This window comes from Protomyctophum parallelum (assembly GCF_964188405.1).
Source record: "Protomyctophum parallelum genome assembly, chromosome: 2".
NCBI lineage: Eukaryota > Metazoa > Chordata > Actinopteri > Myctophiformes > Myctophidae > Protomyctophum > Protomyctophum parallelum.
This window is the reverse complement of record NC_139699.1, coordinates 60,239,460-60,263,372: the sequence shown is the minus strand read 5'-3', so window position 1 is coordinate 60,263,372 and position 23,913 is coordinate 60,239,460. Positions and strand designations below refer to the sequence as shown.

The window sequence follows — 23,913 nt, the reverse complement described above, 5'->3', positions numbered from 1 at the left end:
CGACTCGCTGTCAGACACCCTGTAACGCACCTTACCAACACTATCACCCCTGTAACACACCTTACCAACACTATCACCCCTGTAACACACCTTACCAACACTATCACCCCTCTAACACACCTTACCAACACTATCACCCCTCTAACACACCTTACCAACACTATCACCCCTCTAACACACCTTACCAACACTATCACCCCTGTAACACACCTTACCAACACTATCACCCCTCTAACACACCTTACCAACACTATCACCCCTGTAACACACCTTACCAACACTATCACCCCTGTAACACACCTTACCAACACTATCACCCCTGTAACACACCTTACCAACACTATCACCCCTGTAACGCACCTTACCAACACTATCACCCCTCTAACACACCTTACCAACACTATCACCCCTGTAACGCACCTTACCAACACTATCACCCCTCTAACACACCTTACCAACACTATCACCCCTGTAACGCACCTTACCAACACTATCACCCCTCTAACACACCTTACCAACACTATCACCCCTCTAACACACCTTACCAACACTATCACCCCTCTAACACACCTTACCAACACTATCACCCCTGTAACGCACCTTACCAACACTATCACCCCTGTAACGCACCTTACCAACACTATCACCCCTGTAACGCACCTTACCAACACTATCACCCCTGTAACGCACCTTACCAACACTATCACCCCTCTAACACACCTTACCAACACTATCACCACCCCTCAGTCGCACAGAAACTATGGGTCTACATAGATCTACATAGTTACCTCACCTGCTGTAATTTGTTACATCATTCACATCCTTTGTTAATATTTGGTTTTGATGTCCTTTAATGTGGCTTCGTGCTGGCAATCCATACAGACACTTGATATTCTCTATTATGTAGAATACAACGGAGTAGAAGAATAGGCGTTTTTACACACGCAAGGACGGTTGATAAAGTAAGTGCCTCTACATAACGGAGCATCCACTGCCTACCCGTTCTGCAGCATGCAGGGTCCTAGTGTCCAACCGTGGGGCAGGACACATGGAGCATAGGGAGCATGCATGGTTAGCCTTTGGGTGATTGTTTTTTTCCAGCCCTGCTAGCTCACTTAGGGATAGCTTTTACTGTCTTTCTTTCTGTTTTTCTGGCTTTTTCTGTCTGTCTCACAGTCTGTCTGTTTGTCCACCAAAGCTGGTACCACACCACATTATCTCAAGATACTTGCAGGAAATGTGCCCTTCACTAAGTCCCTCCCCCCCAACCCATCCTTGTCCAATAGGCACGTTAGCAGCGACGAAAGCTTGACCTGCATTAGCAACCGTTGCTAAACTATCTGGATTGGCATTGGACAATCGCTTTTTGGGGTGTGATTTTGGTCACGGCCATGGCCTTTCTTCTAATGCCACCTTCAACTTCAGTGGGTCGTATTAGGCACACATATCTCCAAATGTAATCGACAGATTGCTGTGAAACTTTCCGAGCACATTATATGCTCCCTGGAAGATGAACCATACTTGAGTGACACGTGAACTATCCTCAGGTCTAGTGCGACCGGCCAACAGGTCAACTAACCTCAGGTCTAGTGCGACCGGCTAACAGGTCAACTAACCTCAGGTCTAGTGCGACCGGCTAACAGGTCAACTAACCTCAGGTCTAGTGCGACCGGCTAACAGGTCAACTAACCTCGGGTCTAGTGCAACAGGTCAATGTCCTGTTGGGTATACGGAGCAGCACAAAGAGGAGTGGTATTTATCAAACAGGTTTTGGTGGATGGTGTGATTTGAACCCATTTAGACCTGACACTGACTAGACGCTACAAAATGTCTTCTAAATCCTGACACTTTTCTGAAAAAAACCATGTTTCTGTGTCAGTGGTGCTCAAACTATTTCATGTCAAGAAGCCTCCGAATTATCTGTATTTGGCTGCGGACCCCCATCTGAAAATATGTAGTTCCAGGGACCTCCGAGAAGCAACTATTTGAGTTAAAAGCGTTCACTCTGAAAGAATATACTGTATACTCAAAGATTGGCGCCACATTTTCAAAAATAGCAGATCTAAAAGAAATAGCTAATCCTGACTATGTTTTACATATATCTAACCAAAGCTCCTGTTGTGTTGGTTTATCATATGACACGAGGCACACACACTGGGCACTTTGTATTTTTTGTCACGTCTGTTCCAAAGGAAGAATATTATGCTCTTACGAGTTGGTGTTAGAGGAACGTTCAACATAATCTGGGACAAAGGAAGAAAACAAAAGGTTGGGTGTTTGTTGTTTATATGCAATGTATTGTGATAACAATGATTAATTGAGTACAAGGAACCACAATGGACACAAAACCCCTACAGGGTTTTTTATGTCATCCCTTTAGCATAGTTTTATTTTTTACTGTACTGTTTAAAATAAAATAAACAATGTTTGACTTATCATGGTGACTTATCATAAGTGACTTATCACTTATCAAATTGTGTTTGCACTGTGGCATTGTGTGTGTGTGTGTGTGTGTGTGTGTGTGCGTGTGTGTGTGTGTGCGTGCGCGTGCGGAAGTAAGTAACCGGGTTGATAAACTTGATATTGGGCGTTGTGTTGTCGTATTGAGAACAGCTTTGTATGAAGTGTTTTGAAAAGATGTGTCAGGAGTGTAGGAGATTACAGCAGAGCTCACATCCAAGCGTAACCCCTAATCCCTCAACCCAAAACCACTAAACCCTAAACCTGGTTTAGCAGTTTGGTTTCTTCTTCTCATTGGTAATCTCTCTCTCGTCTTCATATTGTCTCCTTTGAAACCTACTCTGTTTAACTGCTCAGTGTGTCTTCAGTGGGTCCACACACGTCTCTAGTTCTATGGTGCGTGATAGAATCTGCCTCCTACACCATATCAAAGGAGCAAATATGATAAAGACTGCTCTGGTACATGTCTAAAATGTAAGGAAAACGTGGGCACATACAGTATGTGCACCTAATGTGGCTCTGTCCAGAAATCCAAACATTTTGTGTGGAAGTGAAGAACGAAATCTCTATTTTAACGGGGCTAAGGATCGAACTAGATCCCCTACAATGTATCTTGGGCTTACACCCAACGACACCTGAATTAAATAGATTTCAGAGAATCCTGAGTATTCTATGGTACTGTGCTATAGGTTGTCAATACTACAATGTTTGATTGAGGATGTTGTTCCATCTGTATCAAGTTGGGCTCCATAATGTTCTACACTGCTGCCACTAGAACGGCTCACACGTGTTCTCCATGGAGACATGGATGGATTTTTCTTAGTTTGGGGCCCAGTTGTGGAATACATGGGAGGAGAATACGCGGAAATATTATCAAGAGGTTTGGCAAATTAAGGAACCATTCCTGTTAAGTACAAAGGTTTTATGATTTTGAAGACTACGTGAATATATAAGTAGTAAGAAGAAGATGAAGTATGGACGTATGTATGTATGTATAATGTATGTAGGTATGTCGGTGTTAGGGGCGATTCATACTCCTATTTTAGAGCCGAATAAAAGTCGGTTCGGCTCTGTAGAGCCTACAATGTGACGTCATTTGAGGTTCGGGGGGGTGGGGGGGTACCGTCCTAAAGTCGGTGCTACTGAAAATTTCTGACGAGCCGAAATCATTTCGGCACTACAGTGCCGAAACAGCGGTAAAATAGGAGTATGAATCGGCCCTTAGTCTGTCTATGTATTATGTGAGTCATGTATCAGTTTGTGCAAAAATAAAAAAATTAAATGATTGATAGAATCTGCCTCCTTATGGAGTTACATTTGTCTCTTTATTAACCAAACAAAAGAAAAATTAACCAAACAAAAGAAAAACATTTGAGAGAGAAAAAATCTAAACAGAACAAAAAACTATTTTTAATTCAAACAAATTAAAAACGCAATCAAAAAATATATTTGCAAGCAAAAAAAAATAAGATTTGAAAGAAAAGAAAAAATAATTGAGAACAAAACTTTTAAAAATTAAAAAAAAATTAAATTAAAAAAATTTAAAAAAAAATTAAAAAATTTAAAAAAAATTAAAAATTAAAAATTAAACTACATAAAACAAAATACTTACTAAATGTTTGGGTAATAATAATATGTGTTGTGCTAAATAAAATGTTTTTAATGTTTTTTTTCCTTCGTTTGCGAATGAAAGTTTTTTTTTTCTCATTGCAAAACGCCTTCTCTCTCAAAACCTATGTCTTTGGTCTCGATTTTTTTTTTCTCTCTCAAAACCTATGTCTTTGGTCTCGATTTTTTTTTCTCTCTCTTGGATTATTTGTGTGAGGGGTGAAAGTTCAGAAGGCGGGTCCTACGCTGAAAAGATGTAAGACACCTCTCCATTGGCCACTGTCTTAAACCCTTGCTTAGGGTGCAAATCTCAACTGTTTTGGACGGGGGTGGGCTCGTTGGAATCGTGTCGCCCCCCTGGGGGTGTCTTTGGGGGGCTCAAGGTTCAGGGACCCCCAGGGACCCCCTGGGACCCCCCAGGGACCCCCAAATGGTAACTCTGTCATTTCTCAACCGTTTTTGACGGGGGTGGGCTTGTTGTGATTGTGTCGCCCCCCTGGGGGCGTCTTTGTGGGTCTCAAGGTTCAGGGACCCCCCAGGGACCCCCCAGGGACCCCCTAGGGACCCCCAAATGGTAACTGTCATTTCTCAACTGTTTTGGACGGGGGTGGGCTCGTTGGAATCGTGTCGCCCCCCTGGGGGCGTCTTTAGGGGGCTCAAGGTTCAGGGACCCCGAGGGACCCCCCGGGACCCCCCAGGGACCCCCAAATGGTAACTCTGTCATTTCTCAACTGTTTTGGACGGGGGTGGGCTCGTTGGAATCGTGTCGCCCCCCTGGGGGCGTCTTTGGGGGGCTCAAGGTTCAGGGACCCCCAGGGACCCCCTGGGACCCCCCAGGGACCCCCAAATGGTAACTCTGTCATTTCTCAACCGTTTTTGACGGGGGTGGGCTTGTTGTGATTGTGTCGCCCCCCTGGGGGCGTCTTTGTGGGTCTCAAGGTTCAGGGACCCCCAGGGACCCCCCGGGACCACCCAGGGACCCCCAAATGGTAACTCTGTCATTTCTCAACTGTTTTGGACGGGGGTGGGCTCGTTGGAATCGTGTCGCCCCCCTGGGGGCGTCTTTAGGGGGCACAAGGTTCAGGGACCCCCAGGGACCCCCCAGGGACCCCCAAATGGTAACTCTGTCATTTCTCAACCGTTTTTGACGGGGGTGGGCTCGTTGGAATCGTGTCGCCCCCCTGGGGGCGTCTTTAGGGGGCTCAAGGTTCAAGGACCCCGAGGGACCCCCCGGGACCCCCCAGGGACCCCCAAATGGTAACTGTCATTTCTCAACCGTTTTTGACGGGGGTGGGCTCGTTGTGATTGTGTCGCCCCCCTGGGGGCGGCTTTGGGGGTCTCAAGGTTCAGGGACCCCCCCGGGACCACCCAGGGACCCCCAAATGGTAACTCTGTCATTTCTCAACCGTTTTGGACGGCGGTGGGCTCGTTGGAATCGTGTCGCCCCCCTGGGGGCGTTCTCAGGGTTTTGGAGGTTCGGGGACCCCCCGGGACCCCCCAGGGACCCCCAAATGGTAACTCTGTCATTTCTCAACCATTTTGGACAGGGGTGGGCTTGTTGGAATCGTGTTGCCCCCCTGGGGGCGTTCTCAGGGTTTTGTAGGTTCGGGGACCCCCCGGGACAACCAAATGGTAATTCTGTCATTTCTCAACCGTTTTGGACGGGGGTGGGCTCGTTGGAATCGTGTTGCCTCTCTGGGCGCATTATCAGGGTTTTGGAGGTTCGTGGACCCCTGGGGACTTCCACATGGTAACTCTTGACATTTTTATGATAGATCTTTATTGATGGGAGGGAGAGACAGAGAGAACCATTTATATTCATCTGCATATTCTTCTTACTATAGCTCTCTCTCTCACACACTTTGAGAAATTACAGAGTTACCATTTGGGGGTCCCTGGGGGTCCCTGAACCTTGAGACCCCCAAAGACGCCCCCAGGGGGGCGACACAATAACAACGAGCCGTCCAAAACGGTTGAGAAATGACAGAGTTACCATTTGGGGGTCCCGGGGGGTCCCCGAACCTCCAAAACCTTGAGAACGCCACCAGGGGGGGGCGACACGATTCCAAAGAGCCCACCGCCGTCCAAAACAGTTGAGAAATGACAGTTACCATTTGGGGGTCCCTGGGGGGTCCCGGGGGGTCCCTCGGGGTCCCTGAACCTTGAGCCCCCTAAAGACGCCCCCAGGGGGGCGACACCATTCCAACGAGCCCACCGCCGTCCAAAACGGTTGAGAAATGACAGAGTTACCATTTGGGGGTCCCTGGGTGGTCCCGGGGGGTCCCTGAACCTTGAGACCCCCAAAGACGCCCCCAGGGGGGCGACACGATTCCAACGAGCCCACCGCCGTCCAAAACGGTTGAGAAATGACAGAGTTACCATTTGGGGGTCCCTGGGTGGTCCCGGGGGGGTCCCTGAACCTTGAGACCCCCAAAGACGCCCCCAGGGGGGCGACACAATAACAACGAGCCGTCCAAAACGGTTGAGAAATGACAGAGTTACCATTTGGGGGTCCCTGGGGGGTCCCGGGGGGTCCCCGAACCTCCAAAACCTTGAGAACGCCACCAGGGGGGGCGACACGATTCCAAAGAGCCCACCGCCGTCCAAAACAGTTGAGAAATGACAGTTACCATTTGGGGGTCCCGGGGGGTCCCTGAACCTTGAGCCCCCTAAAGACGCCCCCAGGGGGGCGACACAATCACAACGAGCCCACCGCCGTCCAAAACGGTTGAGAAATGACAGAGTTAACATTTGGGGGTCCCTTGGGGTCCCTGAACCTTGAGCCCCCTAAAGACGCCCCCAGGGGGGCGACACGATTCCAACGAGCCCACCGCCGTCCAAAACGGTTGAGAAATGACAGAGTTACCATTTGGGGGTCCCTGGGGGGTCCCTGGGGGTCCCTGAACCTTGAGACCCACAAAGACGCCCCCAGGGGGGCGACACAATCACAACAAGCCCACCCCTGTCAAAAACGGTTGAGAAATGACAGAGTTACCATTTGGGGGTCCCAGGGGGTCCCTGGGGGTCCCTGAACCTTGAGCCCCCCAAAGACGCCCCCAGGGGGGCGACACGATTCCAACGAGCCCACCCCCGTCCAAAACAGTTGAGATTTGCACCCTAAGCAAGGGTTTAAGACAGTGGCCAATGGAGAGGTGTCTTACATCTTTTCAGCGTAGGACCCGCCTTCTGAACTTTCACCCCTCACACAAATAATCCAAGAGAGAGAAAAAAAAAATCGAGACCAAAGACATAGGTTTTGAGAGAGAGAAAAAAAATCGAGACCAAAGACATTTTGAGAGAGAAGGCGTTTTGCAATGAGAAAAAAAAAACTTTCATTCGCAAACGAAGGAAAAAAAACATTAAAAACATTTTATTTAGCACAACACATATTATTATTACCCAAACATTTAGTAAGTATTTTGTTTTATGTAGTTTAATTTTTATTTTTTATTTTTTTTAATTTTAATTTCTTTTTAATTTTTAAAAGTTTTGTTCTCAATTATTTTTTCTTTTCTTTCAAATCTTATTTTTTTTTGCTTGCAAATATATTTTTTGATTGCGTTTTTAATTTGTTTGAATTAAAAATAGTTTTTTGTTCTGTTTAGATTTTTTCTCTCTCAAATGTTTTTCTTTTGTTTGGTTAATTTTTCTTTTGTTTGGTTAATAAAGAGACAAATGTAACTCCATACCTCCTAGCAGTGGGAGTCAGATGCATAAAGGTTAGTAAATCCTGCTTAATGGACTGTCGGTCGACCTTGTTTACCCATCAGGTTTAGTGGGCTCTGCTCGGTGTTTTCTTTGCCACGCTCTCTCCTCGTGCTCTCCAAAAATGATGGATTATTAGACGGCTAAAGCAAAATTGGAAGGAAGTGTGTCCCACCCTCACAAACTGACATGACCTTTTGTTATGTGCTGCTCACATAGCGTGATTTATCGGTGTCACCTTTTTTATGAAAATGAAAGTTGACGTGAGTCGAATGTGTTTAGTCAGGCACCAGAAAAACAAACAATTTAAAAGCTTTACTGCTGTTGATATGATAAATGAAGATGTCGGTTTGGGGCTGTGGGGTTTTGTTAATTGGGTGATCGTTGTTGTTTGTGAGATCCTCCTCTCAGCCTGAGAACTCAGAATTGAAGGTTTGATTCATGCCCTGGAATGTTTGTTTTATGTATGGTTTTTAAGGTTGCTCAATATTCTTGTCCATCTGTCTGTCTGTCTGCTCCCAGCAGGAATGCTGGGTTGGGTGTGTGTGGTGAACACTGGATGTGTTCTGACAATGACTACAGCATTTGAGTGTGTGTGTTTGTGTGAACGCATGCGCTGTGCATGTGTGTGTTTATACTGTTGTACCATGCAGTGTTGTTTTCGTCGACTGAACTAAGACGAACAATGTTCGTCGGCTACCTTTTTTCACTGACGAAAACTAAATGGAAACTAAATGAAAACTAAGCCATGATGACTAAAACTGAGACTAAAATATATTGACAATTTCGTCAACAAATAAAAACTAGACTAAAAGGTTAGGAAGGGACTAGTGGACAAGAGATCGAGTATAAGTAATTTTACACTTGCTTGCGTGCTGTAAATAGCAGATCTACAAGCTCACAACGCTTGTGAGCTTGTAGATCGGCTATTTTCAGCAAGTGTAAAAACAGTCATTACGACGGCACCAAGGCCCGCAAAAACACATTTCAGTCGACTAAATCAACTGTAGATTTAGTCGACTAAAATCTCATGATATTTTGTCGACTAAAACTAGACTAACACTAAAACATTCCAGGTGACTAAAATGTGTCTAAATTTGCTGCCAAAAACAACACTGGCACCATGGCGTTAGATTCTCTGTTGTTATCTCAGTGAATGAATCAGCCACCAAGCCCCTACAGTGGTACATTCCTCTGCTGCTTATTAAACACTTCCTGACGTCGATCAAACCTCAGGGTACGTTCCGTCTGTGCTGTGTGGGAAGGACGACGTCGCCGTGCACACGCTGTCCACAATGCTGACTCATGCCTTGGTTACGGTCCTACACGTGTGTAGTGTTTATATGCCTTAGCAACGTTTCCAACATTCCTGTTTCGTTGTGTCCATGACTAAACGTATACTACATTCGGCTATATATGGACTATGGCTTTACTCTGCGATGTTAGTTGGAATAGAAAGATAACGGCTGATGAACCTGTAGCGTATGCCAGCGGTGCAGTGGTTGAGAAATCTAGGTGGAAATTGAAGGCAAGGTGATTGTTGGTGGGAAATGCTTTGAGGTTGAATGCTTATCCTTATCGCAGCTCTCATTTGCAGCTAATGTCAGGTCTTGACTGCCAAACTGAAACCCAACAACGGTGAAGTGGAAAACATGTTTGCGTTTCAGAATCGGAATCCCAGATCGTATCAGAATATCTCAGATACATTGTATTGTATTGTTTGTCAAAGACTTATTCCCAAATAAATCTGTACTGTAAAATAAACCAGAAGGGCTGAGGTTTCTGGCTGATCAAGACGACAAGCAGCAGACTGAGTCTAGAGGAGGGGAACGGTTATTGATTGATTTATTGGTTGTTATTTGGTGACATAACATAAAAGATTGCACAGTAGCACGTCCTGGCATACAGTCCTAGCATCACTGAGAATAAAGACACGGTAAAGCTCAAGGGCTTATTTCCATTTGTCCTCTCAATGGGTCCTATTATTGATGTATTGATTTGTTGTCCTTCCTGATCAATGACTCCAATCAGACTAAAACATATTTAACTGCACCCCAAAGAGGCACACACTGTAGGCTTATTGGCACTAGAGTTATTCTACACAGATACCAGTATTGGAAAGTCCCCTGAGACTGCCTAAAAGGCTGTTATTGTCCCCGACAATTATACCAGCATATGCACCGATCCGCTTAATTTATCATGTGATGATAGCTTGTTTATCAAGACTTGTGGGTTTATGTAACATTATGTCTCAAGAGACAGTCGTGTCGTTCCAAAGAAAGTCACTGATGCACAAACCTCAATATTTTAAGCGTTATGTTATGCTTTATCTACTGAAAAAATGGCAGATCTGCAAGCGCTCTCTCTGTGCCGCGCTACGAGCTTGTAGATCTGCTATTCTTGAAAAATCGTGACAATGTGGCGCAAATCTTTGAATATATAATATAATATTTCAGAAAACTGTCAAGATTTAGAAGTTTTTACTTTGAACTAATTGACTGTTATAATGGTATGCATGGTGAGTAGTAGTTATACCATTGTGTAATAGTCGCTCTGGTACTATATGTCAGAAGTAAATCTCTCTGGTATGAATGTCATGCAATGCCGATCCAGCACAATCGGAAAACAGTCTACAATCTACATTAGTTTATGAGCGGTAGAGGAGATGATGGAGAAGTCAAGAGAGAAGATAGGGTACTAGGGAAGGAGAGGAGGGAAGGAAATGAAAGCTGAGGAGGAGGAGGAGGAGGGGACAGTTGACCACAATGTTTTATTCAGCAGAGCTGGGGGTGTCTCCCATGAGACTGTCACTCATCCACTAAAAAGGAGGAGATGAGGGAGTCTGCTTTGATGTCGCTGCTCTTCACTGGGATATGGGGGAGGTGGGTGGGTGGGTGGATGGAGAGGGAGGGAGGGAGGGGGCTCCTGGACCACATTCACCCATAACTGGTGTTGAATCAAATCCCATCAGAGCATTCTCTCATGTGTCTCCCAACACTATCACACTTTCTTTCCTACATGCTGTCTGCCTCTTAGTTTTTGTCAACATGCATGCGCCCTCGTACGTACACACACGCACAAGCACACAGTCACACACACACACACACACACACACACACACACACACACACACACACACACACACACACACACACAAACCTCCTGCCCTACCAGTGTTATGTGATATGACACGTCTAATATTAACTTTCAGTCTTACAGTCTGAGCTGATAAATCTCCAGCCAGTTGTTGTGTTATATAAATATTCCCTGTCCCATAATGCACTGCACCAATGACCTACAGTAACGGGCTTCTAGAAAGCATGACTTCAAAGTTTTATTTAAGTACACAAGGGGTACACGAGGGTAGAATATCATTCCGTCACGGTTATGGATATAATTTTAGTTTACATGGAGAATGTAAACCCTAGTTATTGACCTGTGACTTTTAGAACACGGAATAATTAGTGCATGTCGTTTCAGCTGTGGGACAAGGGGGAAGCAATGGTCGGACTACCGCTCGAACCGCACTGCTCCTGTTTAGGGTTAGGGTTAGAGAAGCGTTGTCGGGCTAATGACTGTCTGACCAATGACTAGTGTAAACTAAAGGCTGATTAGAATTGTTTATGCAGTAGTTGTTTATGTGACTCGCCTATGGAGGGAGACTTCTTCTCTCCAGCATCTGCTGTTTTCCATGTAGGATAGGACGGTTCCTGCAGATTCATTCATTCATTCATTCATTCATTCGTCACAAGTAACACTGGAGTACAAATATATTGGGCACTAAACTAAATAATGAACGGCCGGTGCATCTTCCATCATCTTCATAATATCTGAACGTTGTTACCGGTAGTCTGGCTGGCTCGGTGAAAGTGTATTTCCTAATGTCTGTGTCACTCTCTAGATTTCTCTACTCCCTTCACTCTGGAAGCAGCGGGAGTAGTCTTTCTGTATTAGTAAATATCCATGTATGTTCATGCTCGGTGCACTGCCATTTGCTACATGGCATAAAAATAAAGATAAGTCCTAATGTTGTTGTTCTGTGTTTGTTCTGTTGTTGTTGACCCCTTGCTGTCACGTTTTGATTCAGTATACCTCTGTTCAATTGTGCTCGACGATGTGCTAGTCTAAATGTTTTTTACCACGCGTGTGCGTGCGCGGTGCGTGTGTGTGGGGTTTTTTTTAACCACATTGGTATGTTTTGGTTGGTCCAGCTGTGTTAATGTACAAGACTCTTTGAAATTCTTGGATAGGCTACTACAGTGATAGCCTTTCATGAGTATCCAGGAGTATCTTTTTTATATTTTTCCAAAAGGAATAGAAGCAGCCAATAGCATATTACAAGTTATGAATCTTGAACCCAAGGCAACTATTGTAAAGGTTGTTTTTGCTGTAGTACATAAGGCAGTGTGTTGAATCTGCATACAGGGCAGCCTAGGTGCCCGGACGGTTCAGCTAACCGTCTGGGCCAGTATTGGTAACACTTAAGTAAGATATGCGAATACTTTTCCCCCACCACTGGCTAATGGTAACCTGTGTCTGTCCCTGTAGGACAGTGAGACAGTGGACAGCTGCATACAGACAGAGGATCCTCTAATGTTAACCTGTGTGTCTCTGCCTGTAGGACACTGAGACAGTGGACAGCTGCATACAGAGGATCCTCTAATGTTAACCTGTGTGTCTCTGCCTGTAGGACACTGAGACAGTGGACAGCTGCATACAGACAGAGGATCCTCTAATGTTAACCTGTGTGTCTCTGCCTGTAGGACAGTGAGACAGTGGACAGCTGCATACAGAGGATCCTCTAATGTTAACCTGTGTGTCTCTGCCTGTAGGACAGTGAGACAGTGGACAGCTGCATACAGAGGATCCTCTAGTGTTAACCTGTGTGTCTCTGCCTGTAGGACAGTGAGACAGTGGACAGCTGCATACAGAGGATCCTCTAATGTTAACCTGTGTGTCTCTGCCTGTAGGACAGTGAGACAGTGGACAGCTGCATACAGAGGATCCTCTCGTCCCTCTATCCCACGGCCCAGAGGACTGTCCTCTGTCAGGTCCTCAACGTGGTGGACAGCTGTTACCGTGGCGACCGCCTGCGCTTCCTCCTCCACTTCCTGGTCCCCGCCAAGCACTTCCTGCAGAGCCTTCTTCAGCAAGATGGCTGCTGTGTGAGTCTCTATGTCGGTTCTATGCTCGGTTCAATGATCTGTTTGCACCACACGTCTCCCTTTTCTCTCACACGTTTGCACATGATATGATATACACTCTTTTTGCCGTCATTTTAGGAGTTCAGATACGAGGTTAAGGGGCCTTGTCCACAGGAAAGCATTTTATGAGTAGAGGAGCACTTTTGATGCTTATCCCATTCTGAACGGGAACCCATTTTGGTGTTAGCGTCACGTTAAGCTTTAGCTATTTAAAAATAGCAGATCTACAAGCTCATAGCGCGCCACCGAGTGGCGCGCTACAAGCTTGTAGGTCTGCTATTTATTTTTTTTATCGAAGAACGACTGACATTTTTAGAATCTGATCTCAGGTCAGAATGGGTTAATCAGACCAGTGTGTGTCCAGTGGAAACCTCGTATGAATCTGATCTCAGGTCAGAATGGGTTATTGACATTCAAACCGTCGCTGTTCCCCAAAAAAACGTTATTATCACACATAGCCTCTAGTGGAAACAACTGTAAATATGGTAACGATTCAATCTGGGGCTCATGAATTAATGGGTTGTCAGACACAGCCGGGAGGATTAAATGTGACATTGATGAGCGCGCCGACGCTCCTCTCCTCTCCTATAGTACGCTGGGACAATTTTCAGCCTGAAGCACCAAAGGGCACGCTGCCAAAAAACACTGGGTCGGCCGAGAGCGCAGAAACATGATGCTCGCTCGGCGCTGGGAAAAGGAGAGCGCCCAGTGTGTGTGCACGGCAGACTGGCAGACTCAACAGAATGACTTTCCGTGGACAACAGCCCCTAATAGAATAACTTGACCAATGGAAGCGCTAGTAACTCTTATGTTCTATACTCGGTCACAAATACCCGTGTCTTGCAGGCTTTTACAATGCACATCATTCCAAAACGATCAACAACAGCAAACAACAGCTTGTAACTTGCGAAAGACACCTAATTTACATGTAATTAGGGTGTTAAAAAGAGGCCAGTATTCTACCTAAGGCCAATTGCACTGTGCTTGCAACAAACAACGTTGGAAAAAAACCAGTTATTTAAGTACGAGAAAGGAAAGGTCGTATAGCGCGAGTTCCCACAAATCACTCAATCAAATTGAAATGTAGAGCAGCGAACACGCCAGGCACCAGCATGACTTTTATGTATGGATGTCACCAAACAGCCAGTGATCACTTACAGCTGTGGAATGAGGTGAGAATGTAGGTCATAATCCTGAAATTGATATGAGTATAGCATCTAAAAGAGATGTGAGAATGTAGGTCATAGTCTGAAATTGATTTAAGTAACTTCTAAAAGATCTGAGCTCAATCGACGATTTCTACTTCAGCGGTGTGTGCGGGACCGGCCGATGTCTTTCTTGACCATCTAAGTGACTTTGGCATAAAACTGAGATTCCACACCAAACCAATTACACACTTGGTTTGTCTCATTGTTAGCGTAGGCGTAGACGAGTTATTTTTGTTAAATCAGCTTTTCCGGCTTATTTCTCATTGCTAATCGAACCAGTGTACATTTCACTTCAGTGGGTTAAACTCCCCACAAATGAAAATGAGCAACTCTTACCCACTTGACGAGTTCTTGGACCATTGACCAAATATGGGACCTTTACGAGACAATACAAGACAATCTAACATAAAACATTTTAATATTGACAAACAAAACACAACAATAACCTTCATATATTACGTGTAAATATGTAACTCGTATTGGAGAGAATGCCTCTTCTATCCGGTTTCTTTGTGCGCGTCTGTTATTGTCAAGTCATGTCTGGTCCTGTCTGTGAGCCACCATGCATGACTGGCTCATGTGTCACTGAAGTTGCCTCTCCCTATCTCTCTCTTTCACCCTCTATCTCTCGGCTTTTCTTTCTTCTCATAATGTGCGATTGTTCACCTGGGTGTACTCCCCCCCCCCCCCCCCCCCCCCCCCCCACCACCCACGTATACACACTCTGGGTGCAGTGGAATGGCAGCGATCTCCATTTCCCCACTCGATGCTTTCGCGGTGCGCGACACGTGCAGCCTCCTGCTCACACCTGAGAGAAAAACCATGCTTTGCACTCGCTCACTCCGACATGAGAGAACAGGCCCCTATTTTAATTAATGTATTCCTGATCGCACAAACACGTTGCCTGTACGCATCTACCATTGTAATGTTCAACTTCAACATGTTGTCACTCTCTTACACACACACACACACACACACGCGCGCGCACAACAGTGATAGCATCTTAGCTTGTTTGTTTATCTTTCGTGAGAAAATGGGCGAGACGCAAGTCACTTAGAGTGGCAACAACAACAGATTTAAAGTAATTACCCTAAATGAATAGGTCTAGTCTAAATAAACAACACAAATGGTACAGCTTTTGAGTCTTGTGTTTAGTGAATTAAATACGTACGTAGGCTTTCATTGTAAATTTACAGTATAGTCTACTCTAAAGCTACACATGCTGTCACCGTGTCTGTGTGTGTGTGGTGTGGGTGTGAGAGGGACTGAGCCGGGGGAGGAAGGCAGAGAGTGTAAAATTACAGTCAGTCATTTTGAACGGAGTGGGTTATCCCATTCTGACCTGAGATCAGATTCATACGAGGTTTCCGCCAGACACACACTGGTCTGATGAACCCATTCTGACCTGAGATCAGATTCTAAAAATGTCAGTCGATCTTCGATTTTTCAAAAATAGCAGACCTACAAGCTCGTATCGCGCCACTCGGTGGCGCGATATGAGCTTGTAGATCTGCTATTTGTCAATAGCTAAAGCATGACATGATGCCGACACCAAAATGGGTGCCCGGTCAGAATGGGCTTGTCTTATTTGGAACAAACAAGCAATGTTTGTGCTCAGTGAAAGAAGATGTTTCTGTGACGCCATCAGTTAATTTTGTGCCAGTTTTTTTTTGTTAAAGGACCTATAACGTAAAGTTCAACTTTCTCAATTCTTTTTTGTGTATTTTTAGCTCCCCTGTGTATTTTCTATCCCCACAAATATGCAATTTTCAGGATCAGGATGTCTCATCGTATAGGTTTTTTTTTTTTTGGAAATTGCTCTCAGGAACAGCCGGAATGTAGACGGCACCCCGGGAGGAGCAGTGTGGGTTAGCGCACCAGCCTGCATCCTCCGTGAGGAGGAAGCCCAAAAACCTTCCGATGAGGCCTTTAACGCATTCTGACCTGAGATCAGATTCATACGAGGTTTTCCACTGGACACACACTGGTCTGATGAACCCATTCTGACCTGAGATCAGATTCTAAAAATGTCAGTCGTTCTTCGATTTTTCAAAAATGGCAGACCTACAAGCTCGTATCGCGCCACTCGGTGGCGCGATATGAGCTTGTAGATCTGCTATTTTTCAATAGATAAAGCATAACATGATGCTGACACCAAAATGGGTGCCCGTTCAGAATGGGTTAGGAGGGCCATTCGAGCCGCAAGTGGAGCCTGCAGTGCTACCGTTGCCCAGCGGTGGAGGTGCCTGCAGAACCACTGCGGCTCAAGAATCGACCACTCCTGAATGAAGTGTCTGGTGCTTGGGAGTCTGGTGCAACGCACACATAGGTCCTGGCTGTACTCCTGGTGAGAGCAGGAGTGGACCTGGTTGAGACGTAGGAGGGGCCCGGACAGGAGGCAACGCACAGAGCCTATAGTCCCTCCACACGCCAGAATTGTACCTCCCAGTCCCGGCAGAGTAGTTCCGGAGTAGATCCAACGGATTGTGTGGCCCTGGTCTTTCCCCTAGTGGGTCTGATCGAGGGTAGCTACTGGGACGTATAAGTCGGGACTTGATCACCCCGGGCTGGGTATGATGTTCGCGAGACCCGAAACCCTGATGACCGTGGGATACATCACTGAGGATATGTCCCAGGTTGCATGCATCCAAGCGATGTATTTTCCTTCTGGCGAATACTCACATTTTCTTCAGTAGTAAATTCATGTTTTTTTTTTTTCAATAGTGGTTGAGTTAACCCCCCCCCCCCCTGTGGGATGAAGCGATATAGGAGTAATCTAGGTGCAAGAGAGAACATGCATGCACATTTATGCAGAGCTGCAAACGTTCACAATATCACATATACACGTCTATATTAACTATTCTACTCTGTGTGTGTGTGTGTGTGTGTGTGTGTGTGTGTGTGTGTGTGTGTGTGTGTGTGTGTGTGTGCGTGTGTGCGTGTGCGCGTGTGCAGTCTAGGTTCTCCCTGTGCGTTCAGGAGAAAGTGCTGATTCAACTCTGTCGCCTGGACCTCCACCTCCTCCCGTCTGATTTCTACCTCCTCCTCTCCCCTCCGGCGCCTGCGGCTCCCTCTTCCTCCTCCTCCTCCTCCTCCCCCCCCGCCAGGCCGTGCGTCGTCGTGTTGTGCGTGTGCGCGTCTGGACGTGGTGGAGGCGCAGAGGAGGTGGTGGAGTTGGACCCGAGCAGCGTGTTCTCCATGTCCTGGCTGGAGGAGGTGAACGGCACCAGGCAGAGAGGAGGAGGCGCAGCCAGGCTGAAGAACTGTCTGCTCGCCTCCCACGACCACATCTACAGGGTCCCCTGGGAGGAGGTGCTGCTGCTCCCCTCCTCCGGCTCTGCTCCCCCGGCCTCCCCACACACCTCCCCTACCCTCGACGCCTACTCCTCTTCGCCGCACTCCAGGGAAGGACAGGAACTCGGCAGCGACGATGAGGACAGGGATACGTTGACGGACGGGTCGGAGAACCAATGGAGAGACAGTAAGGGTCGCAGTAGGAGGAAGCTCCACCGTTCGTCAGGCACAGCTGACGAGCAGAAGACTCCCAGCGTGACGCTGGGCGGCTGTTTTCCCATGGTGCCGTCGGTCAGCAGGGAGGACGAGGGGGGGTCCGACAGCGAGGGGGAGTACGTGGACCTGTGTGAGATCACACACGCCAAGACGCACCCCGCCAACACGCACACACATAGTGCAAGCACACACGCCAGCAACGCGCCCGCTCACGACACACACGGGGACTCGCAAGGGGACTACATTGAGTTGTGTCAGCTCTCCCCTCAGAGAGGGTCCCTCACACACTCGCTGCTGCACAGACTCCGCTCACACGGCAGAAACACTGCCAGCCCCTCCTCGCACGGCAGAAACACGGCCAGCCCCTCCTCACACACGGCCAACGCCACAACCACCAACGACGCACACGCGGACGGAAGCAGCAGCAGCGGCGGTGTGTCTCAGACCGCGTTGTGCTCTCGGCTCCTGGAGGGCCTCGACGGTGACGCCTCCTCCAGTCCTCCACCACCTCCACTCTCCCCGACCTCCTGCCGTGCCGCCCTCACCTCCTGCCACCGCCCCCTGCTCCTCCTCCTCGCCTCTCCCGCTCCTCCGGAGCCTGCCGTATCTCCCGTTACCTCGACCTCTACCGGGGCCAGTTCTCCCGCCGGCTCCCCGACTGAGCCCACTACGACAGGTATCGTCCCCTCGCAGCGCTGCTCCTCACACGCCAAACCACACACGCCGCCCGACACACTGAATGTCACACTGGAACCACAGGCAGAAACACACGCTCCACGTGACACACCGGGACGCGACGACGACCTGACACGGCCTGACACGGACGCACGGTCAAGCACGCACGCACTTCCTGACACGTGTACACTGCATGACGCACACACACGGCCGTCGCCGCACACGGACACACCGTCTGACGCACACGCACAGCTGCATGGCACGGAGTGTGACGAGTCCCAGTGTCCGGACGGCTCGGAGAGAGGAGGAGAGGAGCAGGAGAGAGACGTGGGGGGGAAGGGAGAGCGGAAGGAGAGAGAGATGAAGGGAGGACGGGAGGACAGAGACATGAAGGGAGCGGACGAGGCGATGAGAGAAGAGGAGGAAGGAGAGAAGGATGAAGGATATGTGGAGTTAGAAGAGGTGGTGGAGGTTATTATTGTTCTGCAGCAAGAGACTCTCACGGGCACACAAGGCGGCACACCAACGGACACGCGCATCGACGCGGAAGACGTCACACAGGCTGACACACACAGCGCCACACACACATACACACAACATGACATGACGCTCCCTGACACAGAAAGCGACGCACAAGTTGAAACGCAAATCGACATGCGTGCCGACACACGGGACACCGATGCCGACACACGCAACGCGCAAATTGACACGCACGACTACATACAAAACGACACACACTCCGATGCACAAAACGACACGGACACAGAAAATTACCTGCACATTGGCGCACAAAATGACATGCACGCTGACGCGCAGAACCACACACATGCCGGCACACGAGCAGACGAAGACGGTGCACACGCCGGCGGTCGAACCTCGCTGCATGTGCACGGCGACGACACAGACACAAGCGCACACGCGGACACACTAACCGATGCGCACGCTGACGCGTCGTCGCGCGGCGACACGCGCACGCCACCAGATACGCGCGCACTCTCCGACACACGTCCTGTGGAAAATAAGCTATTGCATGCGCATGCGCAGCAACACCACACACACTGCGTAGCGCCACCAGACACGCAGACGGCGGCGCTTGACCGACCGGAGCCAAGACCGGAGCAGAGAGGAGAAGAGGAGGTGGACCGCAGGGAGGAAGGGCAGCCACAGGAGGAGGAGGTGGTTGATGATGTGGGAGTGACTCTGGAGTCTGACACAGAAGGTATACCAGCTCTCTTTCTCACTGGGTTTCAACCTTTTTTTTTCCATAATCAAGGCCCATTATTTATTCTGCATTTGAGCCACGGACTATCATTTGGTGACATTTAGCCTCTCAGAATAATATATTTTGTTATCGTTGGGTAGGATTTTTGTCCATAATTCCGTGTTCTATTGATGTGGCACCATAGGAGAGATAACAGACAAACGTTGTGTAAACATCGTGTAAATTAAGTAATACAGATGCTTAACAACTAGTTAACTTTGAGAATATAAAATGAAACCACATTGACCCGTAAGGGTTCATTTCACGCTCCCAAGAGTTAACGATTCACGGGGGTCCATTTGGTTATTGTCATTTATCTGGGGACCAACTGGAATGAAAACCACTGTTCTATTTCATGATTATTTACTTCTACCTTTCACCTCCTCCTCCAACCTCCAAACTATCACCTATACCTAAAACCTCCTCCTGGGTCAGACTCTGGAGTCTGACACAGAAGGTACCAGCTCTCTGTCTGACGTTCATGCACTTCTACCTTTCACCTCCTCCTCCTCCAACCTCCAAACTATCACCTATACCTAAACCTCCATCTTTCACCTCCTCCTGGGTCAGACTCTGGAGTCTGACACAGAAGGTACCAGCTCTCTGTCTGACGTTCATGCACTTCTACCTTTCACCTCCTCCTCCTCCAACCTCCAAACTATCCACCTATACCTAAACCTCCATCTTTCACCTCCTCCTTCCTGGCTGACTGACCTCTCACCCCTCTCCTTCTCCTCCTGTGTTCCACCTACTCCTTTACGTGACAACTCATCACACCTGCTCCTCGTTGGTCTATTGTCTGGATGTTTTCTGTTTCTATTGACCCATTCTGACCTGAGATCAGATTCATACGAGGTTTCCGCCGGGGACACACTGGTCCTGATGAACCCATTCTGACCTGAGATCAGATTCTAAAAATGTCAGTCGCTCTTCGATTTTTCAAAAATAGCAGACCTACAAGCTCGTATCGCGCCACTCGGTGGCGCGATATGAGCTTGTAGATCTGCTATTTTTAAATAGCTAAAGCATAACATGATGCTGACACCAAAATGGGTGCCCGGTCAGAATGGGTTAATGTTCTTTTTAATTCTTGAATGTTAACACTTGAATGTTGTCACCATGTGACAAAGCAAATTCCTTTGTACAAACCTCACACTTGGTAATAACGTGATTCGGATTCTGTTCAAATGTTTCAGCCCAGTCTACGGAAGATATCATCCAAACTGGAACCAGTTCACCAGAACGCCTCCGTACTAACAGTCCACCAGAACACCTCCATACCGGTTCCAGTTCATCGGAACACTTGCACGCCGACACCAGTTTATCAGAACCGGTAACCCCACCACCACCGGCCCGGAGCCAGCAGGACCAGTCTGGAGCTCCTGTAACCCCACCACCACCACCGGGCCGGACCCAGCAGGACGACGGCCCGGTGTCGTCCCGGTGTTCCCCGGTGCTCCCAGCAGCATGTGACGGGGCGGCCCGGCCTCCCCTCACCGCTATCCATCAACTAAATGGTTCGGTGCTGTGCTCCGGAGCTGTATGTCTGCCTGGTAAATGCAAAACTCTTTGTCTGTCCAATTGAATTGAATGGCTTTGTTAGGCAGAAATGTAAACGGCCAAACGCATGAGGATATCACTGGGAAAAAGTCCTTGCGGTCTTGTTTACCATTCAGGTCCTGGGTATTCAATTCATATACATGACATGAAAAGAAAAAAAGAATGCTACTAATACCACTATGGCGACTAATTTACTACCGGGTTGCCTGTCTGTTTCCATAGGAACCAGAGACAAAATGGGGCGTGCAGTGGTCACGGTTTGTACCAGGAACGCCGTGTGGCTGAACCCTGGCTGCAACGGCACAGAGCTGCTCCGTATCCTCCTCTACTTCTTCTCAACCGTCAGGTAGAACACCCCGCCCTCCACGAGCACGCGCGCGCACACACAGACGCATGCACGCACGCACGCACGCACGCACGCACACACACACACACACACACACACACACACACACACACACACACACACACACACACTCACTGAAAACAAACCACATTCCAGGGTTAGGCTGCTAATTGATAGTATTCCTACTAAGGATGTGACGGTTTGAAAATTACAAAACCGGGACGATATTCAATAAAAAACCGACTGAAGCGGTAAAACCGACTTTGGCCACTGGAGGGCACACTTGAGTCATTTTCGTTTTTTTTCCATAGGGTCTAAAGACCATCATTTGGACAACAAAGTGACAGATTTAACACAGTTGTCTTTATTTCTCAATGCTCACACAAATGGAAACAAGCCATGGTGTTTTCTTGCCTACTTGGGATCAATTCTTTAAGCATTGTATTTGTAATAAACAATTAAACAATTAACACATCGTGATCTGCACGTATCTGCACCAGTCCAGCTATATAGGGTCCATGAGCCTGAGTCCAAAACATATCGCTGTCGTGTCCAGTGTCCAGTCCAAATGTGAGCAACTGTACCTACTGTTTAAAGCCACTGGCCGCTTGACTTTTCGCTGACGAGAAAACCCTCTCAGTCCCTGTCGCAGGGTAAACAAAACGTCATATAGCACATGGCTAATTGTACCCGTGCCAGGGAGGAGGAGGAGGAGGCGGCGCGGCTGTAACTTTCTCCAGGCCAATAATGGATTTAATCATTCCAAATAGGTCTCTCCATTCATTGCTACGGTCGACATGCTCGTCTCGCTGTCTGTTTAGTTTTGACTAACGCAAAGCTACTGCTGCGCTGTGCAGAAGAGCCATTGAAGTTACCTCAGTTTAAGACTCACTGCAGATTTGCGACATTGAGGGGGCAGAAAACTGAGCACTCGAGCACTGTTCATACATACTGGAGTTCAGAGGAGTGGGACTAGCTGGAGTTTGATAGTTGAGATTGTAGAGCTTGTAGATCTGTCTGTTTTTGCAGCGCCGGTGTCAGGGTAACAAAATAAGAAATTACAGGCAGAGATGAAGTGAAGTTGAACAGCCAAGCAGCAGCAAGCTATGCTAACATCACCACCACCATGGTGGTGGTGATGTTAGCTTAGCAGCTAAGCTAACATCACCACCACCATGGCTGGTGTTGTGTTAGCTTAGCAGCTAAGCCTTAGCTTCTTGCAATGCTATAGCATTCTCAGTGTGCGGTCTCACGGTGCGGGAATTGTGGGCTGCTGCTTGGGGGGTTTCTACAAGCGGCTGCTATGACCAAATTGATTGTGTGCAACATGACAACTGTTTTAAAGTATTGTACAGTGACAACTATTGAAACTTTATTGTAAACAAACAACACTGCGTGGTCCACCCAGCTCCACCCCCCTGCCCCCATTCACTTGAAACCTGACACCTGGTGTGTGTGTGCTGGGCTCCTGGCCGCTCTGCAGGCTACAGCAGTGAGCCTGAGCACCGCGGCGAGCGTTGCGACCGCTTCCGTCGGCAAACATAAAAATACGGTTCGGTCGGTTTAAATAAATTAATCCGGTTTACTAGATGAAACCGGATCGTACCGGTTGAACCGAAAACCGCCACATCCTTAATTCCTACCACTGCAAGGACGGCTTGAACATTAACGTCTTGACTCATTGCAGTGTTTCGCAAACCCGTGGTCCTTCAAATAATTGGCAACACACTGAGAGAGTTTACTGATAATGTATACTACAAAGATAATATAGTCATGGTATTATATTCTTTGTTTGAAAAATTTGGAAATGTGTTTTCTTTGTCATACCAATAAGCAGGAAGTTAAAGTATACTAGGGTGTCAATTGATTGATCATGTAAATTAACATATGACAACATGAAAATACACGTGGCCACTGAACAGCTGCAGTCGACTCATTGTTTCTGAAAAGTTAGTTTTGGTTTTTTACTTTTTTTATGACATCATATCCTATACGTATAACAGGAAGGAGGTGCGTTCCTTGGGACTGACGATGTTGGTGGACGCTCGCGTGTGTCCTCCGGACCCCTCCCTCTGGAAGGCCATGGGCATGCTTCAGGTCTGTCTGCTTTGTCTCCTACCTCATCAGTCTGTTCAACTGGCCTGTGTCTTATTGAACGCTGTCTCCAATGATCTGTGTCTTTATCTCGTGCGTGCGTGTGTGTGTGTGCGTGTGTGCGTGTAGGATAATGCTCCAGGTTCTATTCACATGGTACTGATGCTCACTGCCAAAGACCAGAGACTGGACACACCATCTAACATACGGGTAACAGCCCCCCCCCCCCCCCCCCAGTCACTTTTAGTGTGTTGTAGGATTTATTACGACAGGATCACAAAA

At 47.6% G+C, this 23,913-nt stretch overlaps 1 protein-coding gene across 3 annotated transcripts in view; it reads left to right on the top strand.

The window, feature by feature from the left end:
• Positions 1 to 23,913, top strand: part of plekhg4 (pleckstrin homology domain containing, family G (with RhoGef domain) member 4) — a 64,677-nt gene that overhangs the window by 10,601 nt on the left and 30,163 nt on the right. The window contains exons 2-7 of one of the 3 annotated variants that reach the window (XM_083759983.1): positions 12,744 to 12,938; positions 17,141 to 18,371; positions 20,828 to 21,184; positions 21,414 to 21,537; positions 23,541 to 23,634; positions 23,761 to 23,841. In XM_083759983.1, the coding sequence (XP_083616109.1) occupies positions 12,744 to 12,938; positions 17,141 to 18,371; positions 20,828 to 21,184; positions 21,414 to 21,537; positions 23,541 to 23,634; positions 23,761 to 23,841 (2,082 nt within the window). Of the gene's footprint in view, positions 1 to 12,743; positions 12,939 to 17,140; positions 19,590 to 20,827; positions 21,185 to 21,413; positions 21,538 to 23,540; positions 23,635 to 23,760; positions 23,842 to 23,913 lie in introns of all 3 variants that reach the window. The other 2 variants (XM_083759981.1, XM_083759982.1) reach the window with 2 other exon arrangements.